The 27,809-nt window shown below is 46.3% G+C and overlaps 1 protein-coding gene across 6 annotated transcripts in view; it reads right to left on the bottom strand.

Annotated features, from left to right (window-relative positions):
• Window positions 1-495: 495 nt before the first annotated feature.
• The window catches only part of HIPK2 (homeodomain interacting protein kinase 2), a 130,762-nt gene continuing 103,448 nt past the window's right edge, over window positions 496-27,809 (bottom strand). For 4 of the 6 annotated variants that reach the window (XM_086754577.1, XM_086754600.1, XM_086754585.1 and 1 more), the window contains 9 exons: window positions 27,081-27,243; window positions 24,255-24,474; window positions 22,561-22,682; window positions 17,962-18,104; window positions 17,406-17,585; window positions 14,542-14,823; window positions 4,333-4,580; window positions 3,177-3,337; window positions 496-1,426 (listed from right to left, as the gene is read on the bottom strand). In XM_086754577.1, coding sequence (XP_086610703.1) covers window positions 959-1,426; window positions 3,177-3,337; window positions 4,333-4,580; window positions 14,542-14,823; window positions 17,406-17,585; window positions 17,962-18,104; window positions 22,561-22,682; window positions 24,255-24,474; window positions 27,081-27,243 — 1,987 coding nt within the window. In that variant the 3' untranslated portion in view covers window positions 496-958. The remainder of the gene's footprint in view (window positions 1,427-3,176; window positions 3,338-4,332; window positions 4,581-14,541; window positions 14,824-17,405; window positions 17,586-17,961; window positions 18,105-22,560; window positions 22,683-24,254; window positions 24,475-27,080; window positions 27,244-27,809) is intronic. The other 2 variants (XM_086754606.1, XM_086754611.1) reach the window with 1 other exon arrangement.

Genomic DNA, 27,809 nt, shown 5'->3' with positions numbered 1-27,809 from the left:
TTGTGCAATCACATTGAGGAATAGTCTATTGGTATCATTGAAGTTCAACACAAAAATAGTAAAAAGGGCGTATGACCTGTATAGTGCTACATTCTACTGGGGGGTGGGGTGGGGGGGGGCAGCTAAAAGTCTCCTCCTATACTAAAACGGCTAGGGATCGAAAAGGAAAATTTCTGAATAAAATAAAATGAAACGCAACTGAAATCCAACGTACATTATTAGAGATCTTGTTTAGGAACAGCATTTCTCAGGGATTTATCCAGTGTGTTCAAGGAAAGGGAGAAACATCCCCATTGCTTCTGCTCTCGACCAGTGCTGCATGGCCCGTTTCACCCACGTCTTTTTTAAGCGTAGCAGTGCTAGATCCAAATTTAGAGCACTGGGACAACATTTTCTCCCTCCTCCCTCAGCCTCCCTTACCCAGTTTCTATTTCCAGAAAAAAAACCCCAAAACCTTATGGATGCTTTGGGATACAGAGACCACTGCAAAGATGGGGCACAAACCTTTTGAAATGCTGGATAAATCCCTAATCCATATACCTACTGGATTAAAAACCTAATGGATTTCATTTTAGGTGTTCTGGACAACAAATTTCTAAATGTAGCTCACTATTGGATGAAAATAACCTTTAAAAGTCTATTGGTGAAGTTCTTCAAAAGACAGGACCCACTGGAGGGTCCTTCTGCTTCTCTCTCTAGTTTGGTGCAGAACGGTGGTTTTTTGTGGTTTATTTTTTTTCTGTTCTTTTTTTCCATTTTCTTTTTTTTTTTTTTAAATAAAAAGTGTAGAATTGGTTCTCCCCCTTCTTTCCTCTTTTTCTTTTCTTCCTTAAAGTCTCCTTCGTTCAAGTTTCACGCGAGCCTCCCATTGCATTGTTAGTTTGTCATGTTCTTCAGTACAAAAGCGGCCGCCTCACTCCCCCAGGATGGGTGCGTCTCTCGCTCCTTATTCCAGTGTTTAGATGTAAGGGTACTGGTTGACCTTGGTGGGGCTCAGTGGGTATCCAGTGTAGACTGTGGAGGCTGGAGAAGCACTGATATAGGTCTGATGGGCAAACTGAGCCTGGTACTGACTCGGGTGGATGGTGGGTGAGGGCAGAACCCGCGGGCCCATGCTGACCGGGACCTGGTGGACAATGCTGGCAGGGTAGGTGGTGTGCTGCACGGCGTGCCGCGCAGACCCTTGGGAGGCCACCAGGTGCGCGACGGTGCCCGTGGAGCCCAGGGCAGCAGGGGCGGTGTAGGTGTAGAGGTGGGGTTGGGTGGGCAGGTGAGCAGCGGCAGCCGCGGCCAAGTGAGGATGAACTGTACCATGACTGGGACTATTGTGCGGGAAAGAGTACGGGGCCTGAGCTATCGTTGGAGTGATGTAGGCTTGCTGTCTTCGGTGACTCCCTGTGCGATCGGTCGTGATGTGCTGCTGGGCCTGGATAAAGACAGCAACAGTGATAAGCAGTTACAAGACAAGAGACGGCTCTTTACCTCCTCAGTGGTGTCGGGGAGCTTCCCTACGACACCAGGACAGCCTCAGGGAAGTCCCTAGTGCTCCTCCTGATACCCTCAGCACCTGTCTTCCCTTGGAAACAGATCACGGAAAAGGGTCCTTCCCAAACCTAGGAAGACCCTATAGTTTCATATATTCACCAAAATGCCCCTCAAAAGGACGACAGAGTCCTCCACTTTGAGCCACAACCTGCTGGCACTGCTAACATGAAGACCCAACGTTGGATGCTTGGCCTTGTCATTCACTAACACCACACAACACACGGCTTTTGTTAGCGAGCTCTCTGCTGACGAAATGTGGTGCACTGATAGCTCAGAGGAATCAAGTTGCCTAACTATGCCTGGAACAGGCAATTTATTTTTGCTCAGTTTGGGTCTCTGTGGTTATAATTTCCTCAGTTAGTAAAATAACTACTTTATTTTTTAAAAATAAAACCCTTGGCTCGACCAGATCCTGCAGGTGCCTGGTACTCTCTTGTAATCTGCTATAATTACTGGAGCACAGGCAATTTCTTGCAGTGGGACAGGAGTAATGTACTTTTTCAGGGATTTTCTAAGGTTTTTTTTTTTTGCACTGCACAACAATGTCAAGGAGTTTTCGCGGTCATTTGTAGTCAGGGTATTAAATAACCAATAAAGTAGGAACTAGAAAGCAAGAAGGGCAATGCTCCATGTTATATCCTTCTACTCTTCCAAGCCTTCTGATCCTCTTTGTAGGCACTCCCTGTGCTGTCATTGTGGTCTGAAATGTGGCAGCCATACTCCTCCCCTACTCTTGGAAACAGTATCTTGCCCACTTCCTCCATTTTCACTCACTATTATTTCAAGTTTGTTTAAACTTTTACATTTCAACTACATTTTGAGGAGGAGGGGATATTCTTCTCCCTCAGATTATTTTTAAAAACCCCCAACAAACAGTTCTGCTTATATTCAGCTCTGGATGCAAACCAGCGCTGTCCTCTGAGCTCTCCAAGACTTTCTCCTCTGGAAATGTTGGCAACTGTGCTGTAACTTCCCTGCTCTCATCACCTCACCTCACCTCAGGGCAGAGGTGCGTATGTGAAAAGAGCATTACTTACTGAAGCTCCTGGGAAGCTCCCTGGGTATTTTGATGACAGACTATGAAACATCTTGAGAACTGTATGCTGCCAAGTAACAAGACTTGCCCAGATCTCAGCCCAGGTTTACCACAGGATGGATCAAATTCATTACATGCGGTCATGTATATGCATAGAGGCTCTCCTTTGCCTTGTCACATCTGATGGGGACCTCTCTCCCAATCCCACAGCTGAGCTGATGCGCTCCCTTCATTTGGAAGACACTCTCCCCATGTTTACCTATAGCTCAGGAGAATTCAGTCCTTCCTGCACAGTCCTGCTCCACTCCTTTGTGTCTGAGACACTGCACCTTCTCTCTCACATTATTCCCACTCACACTGTTCGATCATCTGACTTCAAAACACACGGTAAGAGTACCACCAGCCCACTCAGGGGTGGGATCTGCACTACCTCTACTGCCTGAGCTGGAAGATCAAGGTCTGTGAAATTGAAACAAGCCGATCAAACTCAACATGGGGCCCAACTATCATTAGACTGAACTGGACAGCCCATACTGGAGGAGTGGTAGGTTACAGATGGATGACACACCACCAAAATTTGTCTTGGTTGACTTACCTGACTTAGATTAAGAGGCTGCTGCTGCTGGAAATGTGCTCCTGGTCGCTGCTGCCTATAGGCAACGGCTCCAGACGAGCTCCCTGAAGAGTGACCGCTGGTGGAGGTCACGGTGCTGGAGGACTTGGACTTGTAGGAGGATGAGTGGTGACTGGTGGTGACTGTGCCAGGAAAGGAAACACATTTGTAGCTTACATCACATTCTTTAATTGCTCACCCTACCTTTTCCTCACTGAATCTCCTCCAGAGTGGCTTTTGGGAGGAGACACAACAGAAGCAGGATAAGAAACTGATTTCTCTTAATTAACAGCATATCTCAGTAGTGCTTCAAATACATGGTCAGCCTAGAGGCAGACAAGCAGACCTGATACCTGGACCCAAACCAGGCCCGGAGAAGGCTTTACAGATCCTTCAGAAGTGTGAGAAGCTGTTCTGCCAGCAGAACTGTACGATGCAGGTATAAATCCCAAGGAGAGGAAGGATAGTGTGCACAGCACGAAAAAGCCCTGCCTTGGCTGACCTCAGGGTGAATAGGAAGGGAGGCAGAAGGAGCTAGTGAGGAGCTCACCCTCTGAGCCTTTGTGTTCACCAGCAGTTCATTAAAAGAAAGGACTGCCAAGCAGCTGAAAGCCAATTGCTCCAGGCCGGACTTCCACCATAAGCCCCTTTTCAACATAAGGTACTACCTAGCATTGCAGAGGCTCTGGATGAGCAAACCTCATCAGTCCATAATGAAGATCCTGGGGAAATGTTCTTCCCAGAAACGTCAACAAGTTTGGATGAAAATGCACATGTGTTTTCAATCTCTTACCAGTTTTACAGTAAACCTACGGAAAGGCAAGGCAGCAAAGGTTCACACTTGCATTTTGGAGCCTTTCATGTCAAATGTTGAGCTAAAGGCTGCATTCTGTTCTCGGGTTTGTACAGAAGTAACTGGGAACGACACTTGCCCCTGTGACTCCTGAGTGTACCAGGGCACATAAATAATGCAATATGGCTCCCAAGAACAGATGTGTCACTTGAGAGAAGGGTAGGAGCACGGTTTCTTTGGAAAACAAAACAAACAAACAAACAAAATGAAACCGAACAATGAGATTCTTCCAAGATAAATCATTTATTTCTTACTAATTTTCTTGACTGAAGAGGTGCAATTTACCTGGTGCCAGGCTATCGCACTCTACCAACACCTCACTGGCCTGGGTTTTCAGTGGTGGCACGATGATCGTTCGGGGGTTCCCACTGCAGTGAGTCTCTGGAACCCCTTTGGTGTCATAGGTGTTCCCGTTATTCTGCCCTGTGCGATGCTGCATGGCATAAGGGCTATTGTTGCTGGAGGAATCGGAGTAGGGAGAGTCATGCACGGTGACACAGCTGATGACATTCTTCCTTTGCTTGGACAAGGTGCTGAAATACAAGCACAAAAGTGGAAAGAGTGAATAGACAATGATCGACTTGGAAGCCACCAGAAGACTCTGCCCATGGCAGACTAGCTCCGCAAAGGCAAAGCACACCCTTCAGTCCTCCGCCACAGAGAGGCTGCTTAAGCCAAATCCCAGGCTTCGAAACTCACTCGTTGCTATTCCAGGAAAGCCTTCATGGAGGTCAAGGAGTGAGTAAGACATTGTGGATAGATCTTATACTCACACTGCTTAGAATAGCACTGAACCAGACTGCCAGATTTATTTTCAGACTGCTTTTTATATATGTGTGCAGTAGAAGCCCAGCAGTTATACTATGCTTTGTTGCGAGTCTTACCACCCACACAAAAACGTGGCGGTTTCTCCCAGCCTTCCAGCAATGATTTAATAATAGATGCTATGACTTTTCATTATTAAATCCTGTGAATCTACAAAATACACTCCATTCTATTTAGTAATACAGTACAATGGGCATATATTCTCAATAAGCATTTGAAACTGAAGAACGAAATGAAGAAAAAATGAGCAAAGTATGTAAAGCTTTTGGTTTTCCTTTCTTTCTCTAAATAAGCACTGGGTCTCCTGACTCTAATGTGGATTATCAAGGTCCTGCTGCAGCTAATCTATCCATGACATCAAAAAAGTGATTAAAAAGGAACATCAACACATCCAGGATTAGTGCTAGAAGTTCATTAGACTAGACTGCCTGAGTACGATTGGGATTTGCTCTGCTATTGTGTCTAATTATTTCTGATGGTTTTTCCTTTCTGTTATGAGCTTGTTTAGGGAGAAAAAGAGAGTGAGAAAGAGGAGGGAGGAAGGGGGATGGTGAAGATTTGCTTAAATGGCTCACATCCTTGACAGTGCACAGACCTTGACTACAGAAAATAGCTGCTATGTTTCACTGATTGCATTATGTTGTTATGGCAACTGAAGTTTTTAAAATGATGAAAAGAAATGGATAGCACATAAAAAGCTAAGTAATTAGGCTTAATGGTGGAAACAGCCCCAACAGGAACAGAAATGCCATGGAGAAAGAGGAATCCATCTCTTAACTTCTTGAGTGTGCACTATAAAAAGAGCAAGATCCTTTTCTCATGGAGTCTCCTCTCTGTTCTCTAACTCTGTCTGGTCCAGTCCAGGGAAAAACTGATTAATCCGGTCTCAGTCTGTGATGGAGCTGTTTGTTCCCTCATCTCAGCATTGCTTCTTACTCAGGGAAAGGTGGAACAGACACTGAGAATGGTTTCCTTCCAAGGAGCACTGGTGGGTTCCCTTCAACAAGTCTGTCTCAAAGCCTCTCCGTGAGCATTCACAAGCTGCAACTCCCCATCTCGCTCCCAAGACTTGTCACCGAAAAGCCACCATCTCCTCCATTAAAGAACGCCTTGGGGTGCTGCATTGACAAACAAGTTACCATCACGCAGACTTTTCCTGGGCTATCATCACAGGATCCTGGCATGCCCCGACAAGGACACATGAGCATGTTGTTCTACGCACAGTGAAAAATATGTCTCGAGAGGCCCCTGCTATCCTAAAGCACTGACACTTGAAACATGGCAGATGATGGAGAAGGAGGGAAAGCTACTACATAGCAATCTGGAAAGCATTTCTTGCAGGGGCAGCGATCTTTTTGACGGGGAAGGTGTACGACAGTGAGCCCTCATATTCTAGCTTTCCACAAGGAGCTGGAGAGCTTTGGATTAGAAATGGAAAGAGCAACAGAGTGCCTTAGATGGACAGCTACTGTATGTGAAGAAAGATGTAGCAGTTTGGATATGGTGCTAAGAAAGAAGAATATTAAGCCAATAAAAATGACGAATACTGCATCAATATTCCTCTCTCCTTCAGCAGAAATGCCTGTAATCACACATTTATGAGTATCCACACTGCTTGCCCTTTGCAGCTACCCTTGGCTGCCAGTTGGGAAGAGATATATATTCTTTACCTCTGACAGTTATTACATTTTATAAAGAAAAATCAAGTCACTAAAGAGTTTTCTGACAACTGATAAGGTCTGGCTATTCTTTTACAGTCCCTCCCTTACAGAAGTGGCTGAGCTGCTGAACTGGAAATACTTGCTCTTGGCTGACACTTGACATGGGAAGGCTGAGCAGTAGAACTGGAAAGGTATTTTTCTGTGTAATCTGTGCTATTTATTGTTTTCAAATGGGCCTATTTTTCACCAATTTGATTGAGGGCTTGTCACAGCAGGGACCATGAGGAGTGTTCTCCTTCAAAGTGTTACAGCTCCTCAGTTACAATAAGAAAATCAAGTAGATCTGTTTGGTTAAACAAGTAAGTGACCCCAAACCCAAACCCTTCCAGAGAAAGGGACTGTAGCAGGATATTAAACTCATTTCATGGATGGGAAACTGAAAAGGACCAGAGCCATGGTCCTGCCAGGCTTTATGCAAGTGCTCAGCACTACTAATACGTGTCATCCACCAAAGCCAGCTGGACTATTCCAGTAACAGAGCTGAAGCACATGGGTAAATATTTGCAGGATTAGGGCCCAACTGACTAGCCTCTCCATTCAGCAGGCTGCATCATTTCAAGCGCACAAGGAGTCCCATCGAAAGCAGCTGGATTTTTATCTTTAGGAAAGGCAATAACTGCGGTTAATGTTAGAGCAGGCAGAGAAGTCAGTTGGGACTATTTCCATGCCTGGAGCTCGGCACTTGCTGTACCATAGCTTGCCCGAGAGATTAAGGGTAGGAATTTCTAAAGCATCAAAGGTCCAATGAACACTGAAAATCAGTTGATTCACAGGCTTAGAGATGCACGTTAAGCCAAAATGGGGGCTTTCGCAAATTCAACCCAGAAGAGCTACTGCTCCCCCTTCTCAAAGCCTTCCTGCTAGCCAGCAATTGTCATCCTCCTCGCTCCCTCTGAGGACTCAGCTGCTCTCCCAGCCTCACAATAATGCAGGAGGTATCTGTGTGAGGTCCAGGCTGATGTATTGCCTGCCCTGCTCACAAACTATTGAGACCGAGAGCTTTTACCTCTTGACACAGCACTTGCCTACTCAGCAAGCTTACTGTATTCCTAAAACTCAGCCACAGCTTTTGGGGATGTTTGTGCTTACACAGAAAAATACTATTCTAAGTTTTGCTCCCTTCCTATTAAGCTCACTCCAAGCCTGGTAATTGCTTTCCCTCCTGCAAGCGCAGTAGCAGCAGCACACGTGATTTAGTACTGTTGAGAGGCAGCACGTGTTCCTGGTCAGCTTGTGTGCCTGCCTGCATTACGTGGGTAGGTATACTTTAATGCTGCAGAGGAAGGAGGGGGGGGAAGATTACCAAAGTGGCATCAAATCCATCTACACAGCCTGAAAAGCAATAAGTCAGGAAGGCCTTTTAACCCTTACTGGCTGGAGCTGCATCCTCCCTTTCAGAACAGTGGCTGGAAAAATATGCACGGCTTTGTAAGTTTATTATTAGTTTATGAGTGGTAGGCCATTCCCACTTGGTCCCAAAGAGTCTGTTCTCAAACTTGGACACAAAACGATTCATCTCTGTCCAACGTGCAGACACAGAGCATGACTGTGCCTTCGGACACGCAGAAGCAAGTCTCGGAGACAGATCTCTAACATACATCACCCTTGTGAGAGCACAGCAGAGAGACAGACATGGGTCCCTATTCTCCACAGCAAGGAAAGACCTCAGGGAAAAGCCTGATAGAGGAAAGAGAAGACAGTTTGTGCACAGGCACTGGGCAAGAAACTAAGGTGAGCATCTGAGATACGGTTAATGCAAAGGTGCTGAAGGCAAATGTTGAGAAGTGAGAGGAAATTAAGGAAAAGAAAATCCTGAATTAGTTCTCTAAACAAAGTTGAAAACACCTAAACAGCCAAAGACAAGGACAGGGCTAACAGTTCTTGTAACAATGCAACTTGAGATGATTTCTACTTGCTGAAGGCCCAGCCGAAAAGCTCGGTATGTGATAGCACTGCATGAACAGGATCTTTTTTTCCCTGAATATCTCGAGTTACACCAGAATCCCAGAAAAAGCAAATGGTGTCTATTGGGAGAAACTCTTCACCCTGCAGTTCATCCAAAGAGATACAAACCTTTCCGTGTGGCTAACGCTATAGCAACAGAGGCTTTCAGCTCTCAAGGTCACCAACATGGCCTTCTAGTTTGGGGGAAGAAGACAGCTATCGCACAACTGTGCCTTTGAATCCATGTCCATATACACCATGGCATGTTAGCTTTACATCACATCACAGAAACTCTGTTCCAGGTCTCTGAAAACTTAATAACATGCAACCTTTTCAGTTTGCTGCTTCAGAATAATCCACCTATTCTAGGAAAGCATAGAGTCAGCCAACGAAAACTCACACTACAACTGCAATCGCTCTCTTCACATTGAAATCTTACGCGATGCATAGCTCAGTGTTGAGGACATGGCCCTCTCTCTTCAGCCCAGCCTCTATCCCGACCTGTTAATCTGCTCTCACCTTCTTTGTGAATTTGTGATGGTAAGAAATATGTACCAAGTACTACACTGAGGCCATTTTATTAGACTACACAGCACATGCTGTAGCTATTTAACTCATATACACTGAATTGCTTAACAGGTTGTAAAGGTCCGGCTGCTGAAGGTTTGCTGAGAGAGCTACTGTCTATCTCTGTTATTTTAAGTGTTAGTTGCATGTCGGTGTGTCTTCTGGAGACGGAAGGCAGCAATCTTTTTACTAGATGACTGCAGTTAGTCAACGTATTGCTATGCAGAGTCAGTGCATTACTATGCACAGCGTAACATCGCCACAATAGGCTAGATGTCAAAAGAGAATTACAAATGGCATTTTGACCCTCACACATGCACATCAACAAGTTGGCAATAACACCTGGTTTGTGCCTGCCAGCAATTTCTGTGTACAAGGGGAATGAAACTCCTCTGAAGTAGGCTTCACCACCATTGCACTAAGATGTGAATATGGCAAATTAACAACTCTCATCAGTTCACGCTCAGTTATAAAGGTGAGAGTCACACAGACCTCACTGTATAGTTTACCATCTCAAGAAGAAGAAGGAAAAAAACCCACAATACTCCAAGAATTTTGTGCCAGTGAAGATGCCCAGTGACACAGTTACTCAGTAGGCCCACATGACAGCTGCAGTCAGTCTTTCTTGCCCAGGAAGACAGGGACTACTGTGAGAAAGCCATGGAAAGCCAAGCTGGGGAGGTGTTACTTATGATACCAGCACAAACAGAGCAGGCAGTGGGGAAGTAAGGGGCTCTCCTTCCTCTTTGGGGTGGAAGCACCCTGAAAACCATCCACCTCAAGGCCATCAATATACTGTTTCAAAACAAGTCGTGTTTTCCTTGGTTGTTGCACTTGTTGCTTGGATGGGAAGTCAAGTAGGCATGTCACAACAGGCACCTCCACTGCCTCTCCTTCCACCCCTTCCTCCTGCCTTGCTCTGCCATGTGGCCCTTGGCAGGAGTGGAAATAACCCTCACTGTGTCACCAGTTCAGCCTGGCGCATCCCTCTCACAGGACCATGCATGCTCTCCCTCCCTCACAGCCACAATTCAGGCATTCCAGGGTGCACTTGTGCCTCTCTGCTCTGTGTTTAAGTTGTTGCTTTATTTTTCTCCACTTCTAAGCTTCAGAAATATTTAATCAAGGGAGGATTTACATTTAAAACACTGCACCATGTGAAGCTGTGTACTGGGGAGTACTTAACCCCTACTACTTGCTACTTGCGGAATACGCGCTCCTATTACTGTGACCCCAGTTGCACGGTTGGTCTGTCTGTCTGCTTGACTTTCTTGCTAGAGCAAGTAGAGAAGCTTAAGAGGAATACATTTATAAGAAAAATATCAAATTTGTGCTCTGTTTTTACTTTCTTCAGTGCTTTATAGATAACAGTTAGACCCAAATTCTTCTTTCCATAGTAAATAACAGTCAGGGTGTTATCTTACAGCACAGCAGTAAACACCTCGTTGGCCTATATAGTCTCTTTATAAAGGATGCTGAATTGAGAGTCTAGAAATTCACTGGTGATAAAAAAACAGGGTTACAAAACTGTTTCCTGTGCTTTTTATATGCAATTTTTTTTTCTACTGTTCTACAGGACAAAATGGCACATGAAAAACTTTGTGGGCATCAAAAACCAGGTTTCAGTCAATAAAAATATTCTCTTTTTATTTTGCCCATTTCAAAATTTGTTTTCTATTATTTCCTTACATTTTGAAAGAAGAAAAAAATTCCAGTAAACCAGAAAGAGAAATATTCCCTTTAATTAGTTAATCACCTAGTGCTTTCTTCCCCTTAAAAAAAAAAAGTCAAAACCTTTTTACAGTTTCGAAGCTTCTGTACACTTCACTGTGTTGGGGATATTACTACAAAAAATCCCAATGCAGCCTGCAAAAAGCCTTGATTTTGACAAACTGACTTTTTAAATCAGGCATTTGCTCCCTGAAAATCTCTGACTGTTTCACGGAGGATGGTCCCTGCTGAACTGTATTTGAGGTCCCTCTCCTGTGATTTTGCCCCAGGCATTGGGCTGGGGCCCAGTAGGTGGCCCCCTTCGACAAGGCTCCATCAAGCAGGTCCCCCAGAGCCACCTCCCACCACCTCCCCAACACCTTCACCCAACAGGAGCCCAACATTTCCAGATGACTATTGATTTTAAAAAGATTACACCAAGCTACACTCATCAACAGGGCAAAACACATGTGAGCAAAGAACGAGCAACATGCTGTCCTGCCTGCCCTGTCAACTGGTATTTCATAAATATCCTACTTGAACATCTGTGCTTTTCATTAGGAAAAGGAAAATTCTGCCCATATCACATCGAATTATTCAGATTTTTTTTTTCCAATAAAAAAATTGCATCCTCTGTACTAGAAAAGCGCTCTCTGCTGCTGTGGTATTAGAGAGAGGCTTTCCTGTGAGACTAAATCCACGTTGTAGGGCTCCTTTACTGCATCAGCAGTGTCATACTTTATCAGCATTACCAGTCCTTCTTAAACTGAGACTTACAAACTCTTACATCGTCAAAGGATCTCCTACTTCTCACAACCACAGTAGCTCTAACCTCTCCTAGCTGAGCAATCAATAAGGTAAATATTTTTAGTCTCGGGGGTTAAAGAGAAACATCTAACTCCATGGGAAATTGGAGAAGAAGTGCTGTAGCAAATTCAGGAGCTGATCCAATGTCAGTGAAGTTAATATAAAGATGCCATTGCCACGAATAAGATGGGATCAGACAATTAACTGTGACTGATCTGACAAGTCCCGTGTGATTTCAGTACTCTAATCTAGAAAAACCTAATATTGTTAGGATGTGACCAATAGCATGTTTCAAGTTATTCTTTCTTTTTCACCTCCACACCACAGCAATTGCCCAACAGGGTAATATTTGCATAAATATAGGTGAGACAATGCATTCTTCGCAGTTTCATTTTTGACTCAGATCCTGAACATTTGGCCACCAGTTACAGTAAAGAACATACTTCACTGTCACTCCCATTTTTCTTGGAGCCAGAAATATACATAAGGAAACTTGGAGGTACTTTCCTAAATGTGATGTGTTTTCAATGATAAAGACCTCAACTTTGGCAGGGGCAAAGTTCACTGCCATTAAATGCTGATACAGCTTCCTTGACTGGAGGGCACATTCTTACTCCAGCTGAGAATCTGGTCTTATATATGCCCAGGTCAAAAGGCACCGACTGAGTTGGTTTCACTCTCATGGAGGCTTTGAACAAAAATTCTCGTTCTGGACATGCTGTTTTCCATCTGTGTCTCTGCCCCTAATTCTCCACTTGCTCTGGTTACATCCGCACAGGCAATTTAACTCACTCTGGAATTCCAAAAGGTGCCCAAGAACAGCCTGTGTCCAAGTGAAATGTCTCTACACGGCTCAGAAATTAAATCTAGCTCTTCAGCTTTGGCCTTCCAGAAATGCTGTTGCCCTGGCACTCTGTATAGATATGTCATACGGATACAAAAAGTAGCCAGGGATCTGATCCCAGGCAGGAACGTGTTCTGAATATCCTTTAGTCATATCAAAGCCAGTTTGTTTATGTAAGTCTGGCTCCTGAGACTACTTTCCTAACCCCTCGGCAGACCTCGCCCCAATATTTAAATACTCCAAACTACCAACTTCATTTCCAGACATTTTCCAGAACTTTGTTCTGTCTGTTTCTCTGGAGAGGTGCTGACTGAAGAGACTGGTCAGACCGCAACGAAGTTGAAGGAAAGGAGACAACCATTAGCTGAAGTGGCTGCAGGATCCCAGCTCTTCCCTCCATCTTCCTCGAGACCGAAGATGATACCTATAACTATTTGCACATTATTTCCCAAAGCCTGGGATCAGCACCATGGGTAAACATGCTTACAAATAGCTCCCATGACCCTTGAGACACCTGTCCTCTTCATGTTGCTCAACCTCACAACCTGAGTTTTCATCACCTCTTTTGTCTTGCTCTTCCTTTCCCATAAGAGCCCTGGAAGCGGGGGCTCCTTATTTATAGTCCACCTGACTACCATGCGGACCTTCATTCAGCTCTTTCTGGAAACACGCTTTCTTCCCCCTACCAAACTAAGGAATACTGTAACAATATTTTTTTTTTAAGGTGAAATATGTTACACTGTCCTGTGATCAATCCCCCACCTTTGCATTCATGTCAAGCTTGAACGTGAGAGGCTCTGAGCTCTCTCGCTGTCTGGTGGAGTTCACTGGTAGGGAGAAGGGGAATGGGAAGTGGTGGTGGCTGTCAGGAGCCAGGTTGAAATTGCAGCTCTAGAAGCCTGAATCATACGGCTCCTCTTTACAGATTTTTAGCTTCTTGAGGCCAAATGCATCTCATCCGTTCTGTGCACATTTGCAGTGCTCCACTTATCACCACAGCACAGAGATGCAGAGATACAGATAGATAACTCCAGTGATTAAAAGTAAATCTGCCATGGAACATGTTCTAAATAAACAAAAAATTAATTCTCTCTCAACAACACTGGAGGGATAAGGTTAAAATATTCCTAGCTCAGTCACCAACCTAAAGGTGGTATAATTATTCAGCTGCTTGCAAGGCTACTTCTCTACAAATTATAAGGCAGAGTGATATCTTGTGACTGGTATCAGATGCAAAACCTAGAGTGCTTGCACATGATGAAAGGTGCTGAAAAAACAGTCCTGGAAAATTAAGTCCTCTCTCATCCACAGCAGATGATCAGCCGTGGCAGTGGTCCCGGACCACACTGTTCACTTGGGTGAGTTAATTCTCTGAGGAACAAACTCAGTCACCATGGTCTTTATAGGCTCATCTATGCCTCTCTGCAGAGTCAGTCAAGAAGCAATCAGTTTCTGCCACTGAAGACAACAGTTCAGGGATGTGTTGGCAACACAATCAGAACGGAGCAAACCCGTTATGATGTATTTACCACTACTGAGTGTTTATGACACAACCACTAACTGTTTTTCAGGACCTTTTTATGGAAAATAGCATATGTGGAAGGTGTCATTTAATGCTCTTTACAGATGCCTGGATCACTTAGAAAGAGAAAAGGCTATTTTAAGCTACCTTTCTTCCAAGCCCTTCTTTGTATCATTGTTTTAAACAGCTATCTGACTTAAAGAGGCTCATCACCACAGGATCTCTAAAGTCTCCTTTCAACAGTCTTGTGAGATAGAGAAAAGTATTATTTCCTCTTACAGATGACAGACTATGGCACAGAGAGACTACTACACTTCTCCAAGGTCACACAGCAAGTGTACAGCATGGCCGTGAGCATCACCTAAGTCTGCAGAGTCCTCTGCTACTATTTTAGCCTCCACATCATCTTTCCTCTCAAATGAAAGATGACCTAGGTGCTGAGATCCCACTGTAGCTCCTGGGACCCTACAGCAGCTCCTGGGATGCTTCAGCACTTCTCTGCCTCTGTCTCTCTCTCTCCTGCACACAGAGAAGAGCAGAGAGTCACTGCTCACCTGGTGGGTGCATGCTTCTGCTCCTCCTCTTCATCTGTGTCACTGCTGATGGTGATGACACTCACTGCGGGACTAGGGGTGTCGGGAATGATTATCGTCTGTCGCTGTCGCTCCCGCGTGGTGCTGGTGGCCACATCGCCCCAGCCGCAGGTGACGGAGGTGCTGCAGGCAGGGCTGTTGTGCACCATGGCACAGCGGGGAGGTGTGTTTTCCTTCACTCGTTTCGAACGCTGAGGCGAGCTGATGGATTGAGAGGATGAAACTTCATAGGTGGATGCATTTCTGGAAATGGGAAAGGTTGTTATTTGGTTAAAACTTGGTTTGCTTAAGTTGCCTGTTGCCATGGCTTTTGGTTTCTGGTCTCTTTCAGTGGCACTGATTCATGGAGTCTAGGAAAAATGCAAAACTGACAGTCACCTCTTCAAAGGACAGAGTGCCTCACATGACTTAATAATATAATTGGCTGAAAAGTAGTTTCTTTTAGTAAAAAAATCAATTTTGTTTTCCCTAAAAATTTCCAAATGAGAAATGCTGCCTCCCAGGAGTTTGCACTGGCAGGTAAAGGCTCGTCACACAGCTTGGACATAGAAAACACAGGCAGGCCCAGTATGGCTGTCGCAGAAGGAAGAACCACCCAAATGAGAATCCCTTTCTCCCATATCCTGCATGAATGCATCGTGATCAAATATTTTTTTGGCCAGAAAAAGCTAAAGGTAAAATCAGAATTTGTTGTGGAAAACAACAAACATTTATCAGGGAAACTGCTCTTCTCAGCTGAAAATTTAATTTTCTGTTTAAGAATCTTTTCAATGAACAATTCCTGCCCAATGCTTTATTCTTTAGGATAGGGGAGTCCCATGGATGAGAGCACACAGATGAGAGGACATACACTCTGTTTCATTTCATTCCCACATGAGGCAGCATATATAAATCAGAAATAAAAGAACCATATTTTTATTATGCAGTAGAAAAGCAGTCTCAAGTGCTGTTTTCTTCTGAATCTTCCAACTTCGGCTTCCTTGCCTGACAGTTGGAAAGCGCCCACTTGGATCAGAGATCTGAACACAGAACCTGTCCACCAAGCAGCGCAGCACAGGTCTGCAGATGGGAATATTTACCAACGTACACTGACTAAAGCCCATTTAACGAATTTCCTACATTTTCTTTCTTCCCCCCTCTTTTTTTTTTTTTATTTCTTCTGCCTATTGCAGAACATTTGCAGATCCAAAAAGGAAGCAAAGTTCTGGTTTTGTTCTACAGTGGCGCCTGGGCTGCATGTTCAGCTTGGCCTGAAAGCTAACAAAAGGAATAGGTGACATCCATCAAAAGGAAGTCATTATGGACGTATCCCACTATACCAACTTACACAGGGTCTTTTGCATAACAAGCGGCTGCACAGTAGCATTTGCAGTGCTTCTGGAATACCAATGAGCAGTGTGGAGTACCCTCCTCTCCAAAGGAGCACTTTCCTCATTTGGCTACAAAAGTGTCACAATTAATGAAGCCGTAGAAACTCGTTGCTCTGAAAGTGTCCAATTACTCCTGGACACTGCCCCTCTGCCCCTGGAGAGGGAAGGAAGAGGGGAGGCCCTGCACAGGCACACTGGCTGCAACAGGCGCTCTCTTTTGCTGGCTGGCTGGGGACGTAGCTGCCTCTGCTCTACATTACGAACAGACTAAGACAGCTGGAGCCCACCCAAAGTAAACGCAACTTTAGAGAGCAGATAAATGGGAAGGATTTAAATAGTGGCCTCTTAACTAGAGTCAAATTGGTTGTGAACTCAGAGCTCCTCTGGCCCCAGTCCAGTCACCCAGGAAAACCACAAGCTCCTCTGTTTTTGCTACTGCACATGTGGTGACCCATTTTGGTTCTCTCCCTTCCACTGTTTTGTTTTGTTTTTTTTTTTAAAGAAATACACTAGTTTCCCAGCCCAGAGGACTTCCCCCAGAACAGCTGCACATACATCTTAAATAGCCTTGTCCTCTCGGCAGGATCACAGGGCTGTGACAGGCACTGCCAAAATCCTGCCATTTGAATTGTGCCACATAGCATACTGTGAACCAAAACCCAGTCTCCTCCTTGCTGAGCCAAAGAGTCCTACTGAGAGTTGACAGATTTAGGTGTCTAAGGACTGCCCCTGTATGAGATGTCCTTATGAAGCGCTCCCTCTTTTATGCTGCCATGATTATAAAAAGGACAGTGTGGGTATTTGTTGCTGGTGTATACTGTTGAAGATAGCGGCCAACCACCTACGTTATGAGCTAGAGGGCCCCAGTCCTCCACTCTGCACGGCATTAAAACTCAGAAGACAGATCATCACCCTGCCGCTTTTGAAAGGGCAGACCTCGTGCGCACACATCAGGCACATATTCCTGAAGATGCCGTCTCCTGGAGGTGCACCACCCCATGGAAATGTAGACACTGCACCTCAGGAGTGTTTTGCGATGATGTGGGAAGAAAAGGTTTGGCAACTGGGCATTGCGCCACGCTGACCTGAGAATACAGTTACATTTTTAAGTTACAAGCAAATACAAGCTCTCAGGTCATTACAGTGGCATAACAAGCTGTATGAACGGGGCCCAAGTCTCCCATCTTGCCACTCTCCAGCCACCAACTCCCAGAGAAAATGAAGCTCACTGGGTATAAAATGTGCCTGACTACCTTTTACACCCTGCTCTCCTGACCCGAGTGCAGAAGAGGTGAAGCAGCAAAGAGTCCAGTCACAAAAAGCATGATCTAATCACTAGTGGACCACGGAAGAAACTTTGTTTTGCCCCACAGACGTCAGTGAATACCACCCTCGCCAGCACGTGCCTCACCGACGCCACAACCAATGCCGACGCCGGGAGCCGTGCACACTCACCGGGGTGCCGACTGGTGCTGCTTACTCTTCCTGGCGGAGGTGGCAGCGGCGGGCGGCTGGCGCATGACGTGAGCAACACCCACGTTGACGGGCTGGGCTGCAGGGAGAGTCACGTGGCTAGCCAACAGCGCGGGCTGCTGCATGATGGGGTTATAATGGCTGCCATGCGCGTGGGTGTTTCTGCAAAGGGAGGAGACAGGCACACGTTTACAATGCAACCAGCGGCTCTTCATCAGGTCCTTTCACAGACTCCCACTGCCTTCACCTAGTCACCCTCCTCCAGGGCCCATTAGGCTCCCATGCCCCCTAGGAAGGAGCGTTTTCCCCAGGGAATTGTCTGAACAAAGTGGCGTGGGCATGGCACTCTGCTTCAGGGACAGGGAATGGAGAAGCTGCTCGTACCTCTCAGCTTAGGGAGGTGGCAGGCTGTAGCCTCTGCCCTTCTCCCCTCAGCTCTGCAGCCTTGTGGGACCCCATCCCTCCCACCCTGGCACATCTCATGCCTCCTCCAGCACCAGTGGGTACTTCAGGGAGCCACCAAGTGCCTCCAATTTACCTCCAGTCTGCCAGTGGTTGGGTGCCCGCCATGGACTCCGGGATGACGGTTGTGTGCTGGACAGAAGTGTGGGTGGCCACGCCGGTCAGCTGCTGCCAGGCAGGAGGGAGCAGGATCTGCTGAGTGCCACCAGGCCACGCTTGCTGTTGAAGAGATGGAAAATAATTTCTTAACAAGAGGCACCATACACTGAGTGTGGTGGTGGTTCATGGTTAGCTGGGACTTCTAATAGTGAACATGGTCATACTACCTAGCTCTTACCACTTTTCAGTCATAGATGACAAATACTGTTAGGAAACCACAGTAAATGCAGTAAAAGTTATCAATATAGAGAGTGCAAAGGAGAGGAAACAAATCTCTGCAGTCCAAAGCTGTGTTTCAGGTTAAACTGGGAATGGGAGGGATTGAAACTGGTCAGCATTTAAATCCAAACATCAAACTCTTCAGCACCTTTTAATGGTGCCATTGCACTATGGTCCCATTGTTATTTTCCCTTTCCTACAGCCAACTTTCCTTCCCACCCCAACACAACCCTAAAGGACTTCAGGAACTTAGAGGAACTTTTCAAGGATCAGGAAAGAGGACTGGGGGCTGCAAGTCTTTTGCGAGGAGGAAAAAAGAGGAATTTAGGGATATCAAAAGGGAGTGAGTACTGGTCACCAAGTGCTCCTTAGGAGGAACACCTTGCTGCACTGGCCAAGGAGCCCAGTTGCCTGCTTCCAGCTCACCGGCGGACCCATGGCCAAAGCAGAGCAGAGCCGTGCATGGCTACCCAACACATGCCTCTCCTCTCCCTGCGCTCTCTGGCTTTGTCTGAGCGGATGTCCCTCTTGCAGGAGTGGAATTCTCTGCCCTGTGAGTTGAGCCATCGCTCTGCTATGCAACCACCCCTCTAGTTGCGCTGCCACAGGCATGACTCAGGTCGTCCTGCTCCAGTGACTCCATACATGAGTCAGATGATTGTTTTTTTAACTTGGGAAACTTCCTTTGCTCTGTGCTGCCTGGAGGCAGCTCCAGTAGCTTCTCACTGCCTGGGCCAGGGAACGCTGGGGTACTGGCTATAGCCCTCTTTAGCTCCAAACAGCACCACTATATTGGACCTGTGTTGGGTTATCACATAGCTCTAAGCAGGCTAAATTTTAAAGAGGGGAGGCTTCTTCCAGGCATGCATTTGTCCCCATCTCCGTACTCACAAGAATCCTGTGAACTACCCCCATAATCCCCTCCTATCTCCCAGTAAAAAGAAAACACAAACCAACCCCCACCTCCCAAAAAAAAACCCCTTTTCCCAGTTCTGCTCCAAAGTTTGACTGTCTTGTAATTTTCCACATTGTTGAGCTACATGAAAAGGCTGCTCCAGTGAGGCCTCCCAGCAACATCTGCAAAGGATGGACAGTCACAGGGCTCCTGAGAGCTTTTTTTTTTTTCCTTTTCTTTTTTTCCCTCTTTTCCCAGCTTTGATTTAAAAGAGGAGACTAAACTACTGTTGCAGCCAGTCTCAGGGGAGTACCTGGATTTACTTGCAGAGAAAAGTGCTTCCTCCCTTTTCAGGAAGAAAACTGAACAAATCTAAGCTCCTTTCCCAACTGCAGTGCATAAATTTGGATGCAATGTCAGGGTCCAGGCACAAATTCCTCACTTATTAGGTAAGGACCACTGAATCATTTAATCTGCAGATAAGACTCGTCTAGGCTGATCCACTAGCACGCTGCGCTGTGCGTACACACGGGAGGCTTGCGCCGGCAGCCGCAGCCTGTTCTCAGTTATTGCATTACTGTGATATTGTGCCGCTGTGGCAGAGTGCCACGCTGGCCCCTGCGCTCAGGAGGTGGTGGGTCTCCCGGTGCGATGGAGCTCCCACTTCGGATGTAGAGCAAGGACGACTAATGGAATAAGCATGTTTGTTCTGAATGCTGGCGGCAGGACTTTTGTGGGAAGAAGTGTTGTTGGGAAGGAGTTAAAAGGAGAGAAAATCAAGAATTCAGGCCTTGTTCAAGGACAGGGGATAGTTCTGGGTCAGGTCATGGAAGCCTGCCAGAAAACTGTGCAGCTTTGTCTCTTTTGAGATCTGAAGCTGCAGAGAGCCATTAGTAAAGACAGGATCAGTCTCCTTTCATTGGTCTCTGTGAGTACAGTATGTGGACTGCACTTGCTTGAGAGGCTGAAAACAGACCCAGAGAAGTTACAAATAAGTTACTTTTGCCACTGATTCTGCATCTTGCAGGCTGCTTGCTCTGTCTAGCTCCATGCCATGGGCTGCAGACACACAACTGCCAGAGATGATGCTCAAAATCCCTCACTGCCTCTGCTCAGGGTCCCTCCAGATCCGAGAGCTCCTTCCCCTGTCCCTCCTCCAGGACTGCTAGTCTCTTAGAAAACACACAGGGAGGGCTGGATGCTGGCTGCGCTGGGATGCAGTGAGGCTTTGCCAGCCACAGCCATCCTGAGTGGGCAAGCACAGCGACCTGCGCTGCATGCTAGGCAGGGGAGAAAGCTTGATGGAACTACACAGTGCTGGAAGCATGAAGAGTGGCACCACGCCTGATCAGGGGGACAAATAAGGTGGGTGGAAAGACAGAAGCAGGCTCCGGAGGTGCTATGCTCTCTGCTGGGGACAGTCCCTCTAGTAGTTGGAGCAATTGCAGAGTCCGGTCTGAAGAGCATTAGATAAGCAGCTGTGCATGAGAGGAACAGCTCTCTGCTGACAGAGACACACAGCCGCTCAGAGATCAGATGTGACTACAATGCATTACAAAGAAGCTGTATTTTTCCATTCAGAAAACTGGAATTGGGTACAGATTTGTTTATCAGACCAGCTGCTCAGTCCAAACCGAGCGAGGCCCGCGGACACCAGATGCCACCGGCATCAATCAGAGCACCTTGCCATCAGAGTGGCAGCTAGCATTTCTCATCGCATGAGACAGACAGATACATCAACAGGCAGACTGCCTCTCTTTTATTAAATCAAAAATTAAAAATCTGTGCAAGTGAGGAATGTTTCTCAAAATCAGCTTAAATTCCCTTGTGGAAGTGACAGTGAATAAAACATCAGTAGAAAGTATGAGAGGGGCAGCCCATAAAATGGGAGTTCACGTACCAGGGCAGCCAGAAATTGGGAGCAAAGCTCCTCCTGAACACTCCCTCCCTCCCACAGTCTCTGTGGTGACCCCAACAAGGCCACCTCAGGAAGAAAGGAGGAGCTGGACGTCCTGAGATCTTTCAGGATCCTGCTGCCTTTGGAATGCTTCAAACCTGACCCTCACCCCTTCAAGCCCCATGTCACAGCACACCTCAGGAGGCCTGGCAGAATGGCAGGGGGGTGCAAAGCTCTGTCACCTCCTTCACCGGCTGCCTTGGCTGACTTCTTGCACAAGCAATCGGTGCCCGCAACCATGCCTGTACAGCCTGCTTCTCGCTTTGCCATTGTTTTTGCTTCCCCTGCCTCTTAGGCTCTCCTTTCCTACCAAACAAGAGAGGTGTCCCACGTAGGTTGTTACGACAGGCTGCAACAGAGATAGGTTCGTTATTTCAGACAGCCCTCTAACAAAGACTCTGCTACTGGGAAGGGGCAGGGCACATTAGCTACACGTTGTGCTTCAATCTGCCTTCACCAGATAAGCGCGATTGGCAGCTGGCAAAGAAAGGCAACTGCACCAACAGTCTTACCCCAGCAATGCAACACACAGGCATAAACCCTGAAGTCTGCTGGTACCTGACTGCGTATGAACACACAGGCATTGATGGAGGTATGGCAGATCAGCCAATCTGGAGTCAGAGGCACGCATTTTTGACTTGTAAGTCATCTCTTCCAGGCTGCACAACTTGATACTATTAGGCACTTTTTTTTTTTTTTTCCCCCTGCCAAAAACATGCCTGATATTGGCAGAGGTACCATGGGACCAGGTGGAAACCAGTAGGGGCAGATTCACTGAAACCAGCACAAGGAGGAATGAACTGCTTCTCCTTTTTGAGGAGCTGGGATTCCTCTTGAGGATGTGCATGTGCTCGGTGGTACCCATTCCCATTTGGTTTTTATCCTGGGAGGAACTACGCTTTTCCTGTGAGCGTATGTTGGAAAATTGTGCCAACAAGTCCTGTTGAAAAGTCCTGCTTCTTGGCTGTGGGGCCCTTGCCTCTGCCCCATACATCTCTCTCCCAACTTAAGAGAAGAGAGGCAGCTTATAAAACAGAAGGGTGCAAACTTAAAGCACGGAAGATATTTATCAGCAGCATGCAATTCACCAGCTCAACTCCTGGCCACAAAACTACTGCTGAGACCACAAATTTAGGAGCATGCAGGAAGGTTATTGATGGTTCCTCTTCAGCAGAGGCCTGACACAGCTTCTCCTGAGGCTTCCCACTGATTCCATGGAGAGACAGAAGATGATCTTCCCTGAGACTTTTGCAACTCTGACATGGCCTTTGAGCTGAACAATGAACTGAGGGAGGTTTGGACATTTCTGGAGATCCTTATATGGTTGCCCAAGTCTCCAAACTGCACCACAGAAGGCCCTCAGAGAAAGCTACTCTGCTTACCCTCCAAGAGCTAAGCAATACAAAAAAATACCTGTCGAGTTCAGTGTCTTCAGAATTCCTTACCTGTGCAAGGAGTCCTGGCTGGATCTGAAGAGGCTGGGCCCCAGGAGCCTGAGTGACAATGGGAACGGCGTTCTCCATCCGAACAGAATACCCAGCATGCTTCGAAGGGGAGGCTTGTAACCCTGTTCCACCAGCACAGAAGGTACAGCATTAGCTATCAACAGCACTGCTAAGAAGGGCTGTCTAGTTTTCAGAAGTGCCTAAGGACCCTTCCTGATGTCCACTTAAATTGCAGTGTTCAGTCCCTCTGAAAAATTAGGCCCTCAGAGTCCCACATATTCCACCCCAGCCCGAAAATGTTTATCAAATGTTGATACACATGATACATGCGTAAGGGTGCAGAAAGGACATTTACAAAGACATTAAGGGATTAACTGAGTTCATATTTTTAGGGTACCTCGAATTTGTGGGAAACATCTTAATGTAACATGTACAGGGAGAAAAGGAATAGAGGGGAGGGAAGGGCTTCTCTTCCCCCATAATATCTGGTCTGACAACAGAAAATGGCCCTTACCAGCCAAAACCCATTGCTATGTGAGAATGCTCTCTTTAGACCAAAGTGGGAGAGTGGGATGGGAAGTGAGAACTCTGCACTCCCTCAGCCTTCACAGGAATAGGTGATTTTCTCTTGCACAGCTTCTCAGGACTCATATTTAAAAGGCTCTGATTGACCGTGTAATCTAGCACACCCCAAACTCCAATGATTGCTGACTCAGCCTAACTGAGCTGAAGAAAGCTTGCCGCTCCACCACCTTAGTGCGTGCTGTGCCTGTGCCTGTGCTACCTCCTCCACTTTAGAACTTCCTGAAGACAGCAAGCAGAAGATGTTAGCTTACATATTCTAGCAATACATTTCTGAAGTCAAACCCCTGAGATGCATTTTAACTATGTAGAAGAGGTCTAGCTAAACTCCCCTAGTTCAAAAGAGCTTTGATAATCTTGCAGAACATTTAACAAGTGCCTAGAGACTGCTGCACAGACAGGCTTGTAAAAACGAAGAGGAGAAGTTGCACCAGCTGAACCAAAGTCTATTTAGACAAGTTCGTACAGATACCCATCTAGTTTTTCCAAATTGCTACAGCATGTAAAGTCAAGAGAAGGACAAGCGGCTAAATCTGATCATCACCCCAGCTGTCTGCCAATGGTACCTGCCACTGGTTTACACAGGCAGAGCTGTTTGCAGCAGGGCTGCAGCTAAAGGAAGTGCACTGAAAAATGGTCATGAGTATCTGTTATGGGAGCAAACCCTCATCCCCACCAGCACCACCCTCCCTGCTGCATTAACCTCCTGAATCCATCTCCCTTTTAATGACTGAATCCCTGAGAAGTGATGAACTCGTTATTTATGTACTGATTTATTGTTGTTGTAGGGGAAAGTTTTCAAGTTTAGCAAAACGAGGCAGAAGAGCCTCAGACTTTCTGTTCAAGGCAAAGGACAACAAATATCACATGTTCTCCCCCAACTCCTTCCCAGTGTCTGCCCATTGTTTCAGACCAGTCACCTCCTACCCATTGTCTTCCACAAGTTGCCAACATTTCCTTCTCCAACAACCCCACTGCTCTTATTTACTAGGCCAGCAATTTTTTCTACTACATGATCTGCACTAAGGAAGCTTGTTTCCAACGAGAGTTAGATGCAACAGCAGCGGGGAGGGAGCGGCGACCGGCCACGACCTGGCGAGGCTGTTACTTACCTTGGAAGCCTGGTGGGCAGACGATAAGAGCTTGCTGGAAGGGGTCAGGCCGGGCACAGATCTGCGCTGTTCCCGTCTGCAGGGGCATGCTCCGCTGGGCCACGGCAGCCATGGACGCCGCTGAGGGCTGGTAGAGTGTAGATTGGTAATTTAGTATGGAGACCTCGGGGTTGGCTAAGGAAATAGTGGCACTGGAGGAGGTGGGAGCCAGGTTGGTGGTCTAAAGGAATGACGGGAATTAAAGAAAAACAAACAAAAAATGAGGGAGATGGGTAGGCTGGAGGAAGCGAAATCCAAAAATAAAATAAAAAAGTAAAATAGTGCAAGATAAAGTAAAAAAAAAAAAAACAAAAACAAACCCAACAAAATAACAAACCAGCAAACGGAAACCAAACAAGGGGTAGAGCGGGACACTGAGGAGCACAGGGGCAAGGGCAGCTATTGGGAAAGGAGCAGGATCTGCCTGAGTGACCACAACTGGATCATGCCATGGGACCTCTGGCCATGCAGCACTGCCATGTACTGCTTGGAGATGCAGTGTGTTCTCCAAAGCAGAACTGCAGCCCCATTTATTACCTAACTGTCTCTGATTTGCAGCATGATGAAGATGGGTTAAAAAATGCTACTGTCCCCAAATCATGCTGTTCTCTCATCATGTTCACAGCTTTATAAGAAGCTCATATTTCTCAAGTATAAGAAACCCAGCACCTCTATGCCCTGCAAAGCCTCTTCCTAATAGGAGAGACTCATTCGAGCCTTTCCTCTACCTTGTATCTAAGACTGTACATGCTCCTTGAATTACGTTTTGAATTCAAACGAATCAGAAGGCATAACAGTAGGTAATAATGATACTTTCAAAGTCCAAACTTTGTTTGGCTTGACTTTAAAATCTCTTAGAACAGAAGCCCTAGCAGAGGATGTTGCAGAGCCACAAAAATCAGTCCAGCTTTCTGCAAAACATGGGGAAATCTGAGGGTGACTTGTGTTTTATTTGGACTGAGTCTGTAAGAGTTGCGGACAAACAACCCCTAAACAGCTCTGCCACTGCTCTACAAAAATATGCCTTTAGCATTCACGTCTAGGCAACCAGGCTCTACCAGATCAGAGCCCACCTTCCCCTATATCCAAACACACCAGCATCACTGCTGGAGATAGGTGAAACAACACTTTCTTATGGAGACATATGAACCTAGGATGAGGCTATGATCCAGTCAAGGCTGCAGGAGGCAGCAGGCTCAGCATTTCACACTGCCCTGATTGCCACTGGGCCCGGGACGGGTACTCATGCTGCACTGCCACAGCCACAGCCACGAGGGATGCGATGGCGAAACAGTTCTTCCTTCTCCTCCTCTCTCTGTGCAGAGGCAAAGAAGTACAATCTGTTCCTCTGTGCAACACACTAAGCAGCAACCACGACAGCTCCCACACTCCTAATCTCAAGAGTCATAACTGGAAGGAGGCAACCTCCGGATATTTTGTAGAGACAGGGAGCACCAGAGAGCCAAGACGAGTGGCATGTTGAAGAGAATGGTGAAAGGTTTAGAGCTTGCTCAAATTAAAACACCCTTCCTGGAAATGTTTCTACCACTTCTTCTAGGAACACTGGAGATACCGGTTCTGCTCACAACACACACGCCTTATGAGAACTGAGAGATTACCATGGACCTTCCCAGCCAACAACCAATCTTAACATCAAGTGAGTTGTGAGGAAACGAAAGCAAGTCTGCATTTCCTATTAGCAACTGTGGTACAAGTGGTGTCTCTGCCCTGCAGCTGGGGCCTAGCGGAGCATGTAGCACGCATTTCTTTAGTCAGCATCTCAGAAACAGCCAAGAAAGGGAACCAGTGTTTGTAACTAATGCCCTATCACACCAAGCCATGACCTATCTCTGTCTGCATCTGCTTAATGAATTGTTTCAAAAGACCTTCTGTGATCACATGTATTGAGAACTGAGTCATGAAGTCTGGTTCTCTGAGTGACACAGGAACACCCTGTACATCTACACAGACTCCTTTCTCTTCCTTGCTTTCCAAGCACCATTCCCACAACATCACCTGCAATCTCTAGAGTGAATATTGAGCAGCCTGTTCCCAAAAGGCTTAAAAGACAGTAGCTATTTCTTGAGCTTCAGTCTCCTAGAGCGCTGTCCCTGGAGAGTTTCCTTTCACTGTTGTAATACAGTACCACAGTAAACAACTTAGCCTGCTAGTCACATAAAATTTATCAAGCCAGCACCCCTCAACACTGGGGCACGTATGATTACAAAGCCAGAGCACACCAATGTAGAGTGCAATGTGTTCGAAGAGGGGGAACGTGCACAGCGTCCTCATGTCATCTGTGACATCTGGAGTAAAACCAATGAGAGATAAGAAAAAACATCACCACTAAACAACTCTTTCCTGTTGATTGGTTACAGTGCTGTGACCGTTACAGAAGGGTTTAAATTCTTTTTACTTCAATGTCAATTTGAAGAAGTGCTGTAAGACCACAAATACTTCTGCCTGACCCAGGGAGCGCAGTCCTGCTTGCTGCATTAAGGGACTAATGAGCTTTTCCCCATAGCAACTTCCCAAGTAACAGGATTTATCACCCCAACAACGATATAAACAATGAGGGCAACATTTCACTGTTGCACAAAATGTCACAAGATTACCACTTGCCTGAAGAAAAGAGAATGGAGAAGAGCTGAGGAAGGAGAGTAAAAAAAGTACCATGTTCTGGCAGGCATGTTAAATGGGATGCTACTTTGTTTTTCATCTTCTAGACATTTACATCTACTAATGTAAATGTTTCAAGCACTGTCTGCTTCTGATCGATACCCTTACCTGGTTGTGGACTGTGTTCAGCTGGTTGTTAAAAGTCATGGTCAAGTTGGTCGATGTGCTTGGGGCTACATGGGTGATGAATGGTGTCTTGCTCTGGTTCACGGTGTCATACATATTCACCCGTCGCTTGCAAATCTCCATGTTCTGGAAGCAGGACTTGACACTGTGGAAGTGGGGACAAGGAAGAGACAGAAAATCAACCAACTGACCAACAGAGGTAACAGTTCATCACAGTGGCCCTGCACTAGGTTTCAACGGCAGGTTTGGCACTTTCTGGGCTCTTAAAACCCGCTGCTATTTTATGCAGCTCTCTCTCAACCACTGAGAATCAGATTAACCCTGTGCTGTAGAGGGCCAAATGGGCGCCAAGATGAGAGTGGCTGCTCTGGGACTTCTGGGTGCCCCCAAGGGTCTGAGCACTGCAAGGTAAGTCACAAAAAGCAGGCAAATTGGTTGCTCTTTAGGTGGCAGGGCAAGAAATACAAAGCGGCTATTTTAAAAGCATGAAAGAGACTGAGAGCAAGATAGACAGATGCTGTTTTATTCTGATGATTGAGCCTGAGAGGAAAAGACAACTCATGCTTTCTGCCTCAGTGTAAGCCTAAATGTGGTTTTACAAGTCTTTTGCAAGGAAGGACTTTACTGTTCTTGGTCACTGAGACCCCTAAAAAAATCTTCTTTGTTCCTTTTAAAAAGTAGTTTGCTGAGAGCTGAGTCCAGGCAAGCGGT

Source organism: Chlamydotis macqueenii, chromosome 1 (assembly GCF_036417535.1).
Source record: "Chlamydotis macqueenii isolate bChlMac1 chromosome 1, bChlMac1.mat, whole genome shotgun sequence".
NCBI classification, from domain to species: domain Eukaryota; kingdom Metazoa; phylum Chordata; class Aves; order Otidiformes; family Otididae; genus Chlamydotis; species Chlamydotis macqueenii.
Note: the sequence above shows the minus strand (reverse complement) of the source record. Positions and strands in the feature narration are given on the sequence as shown.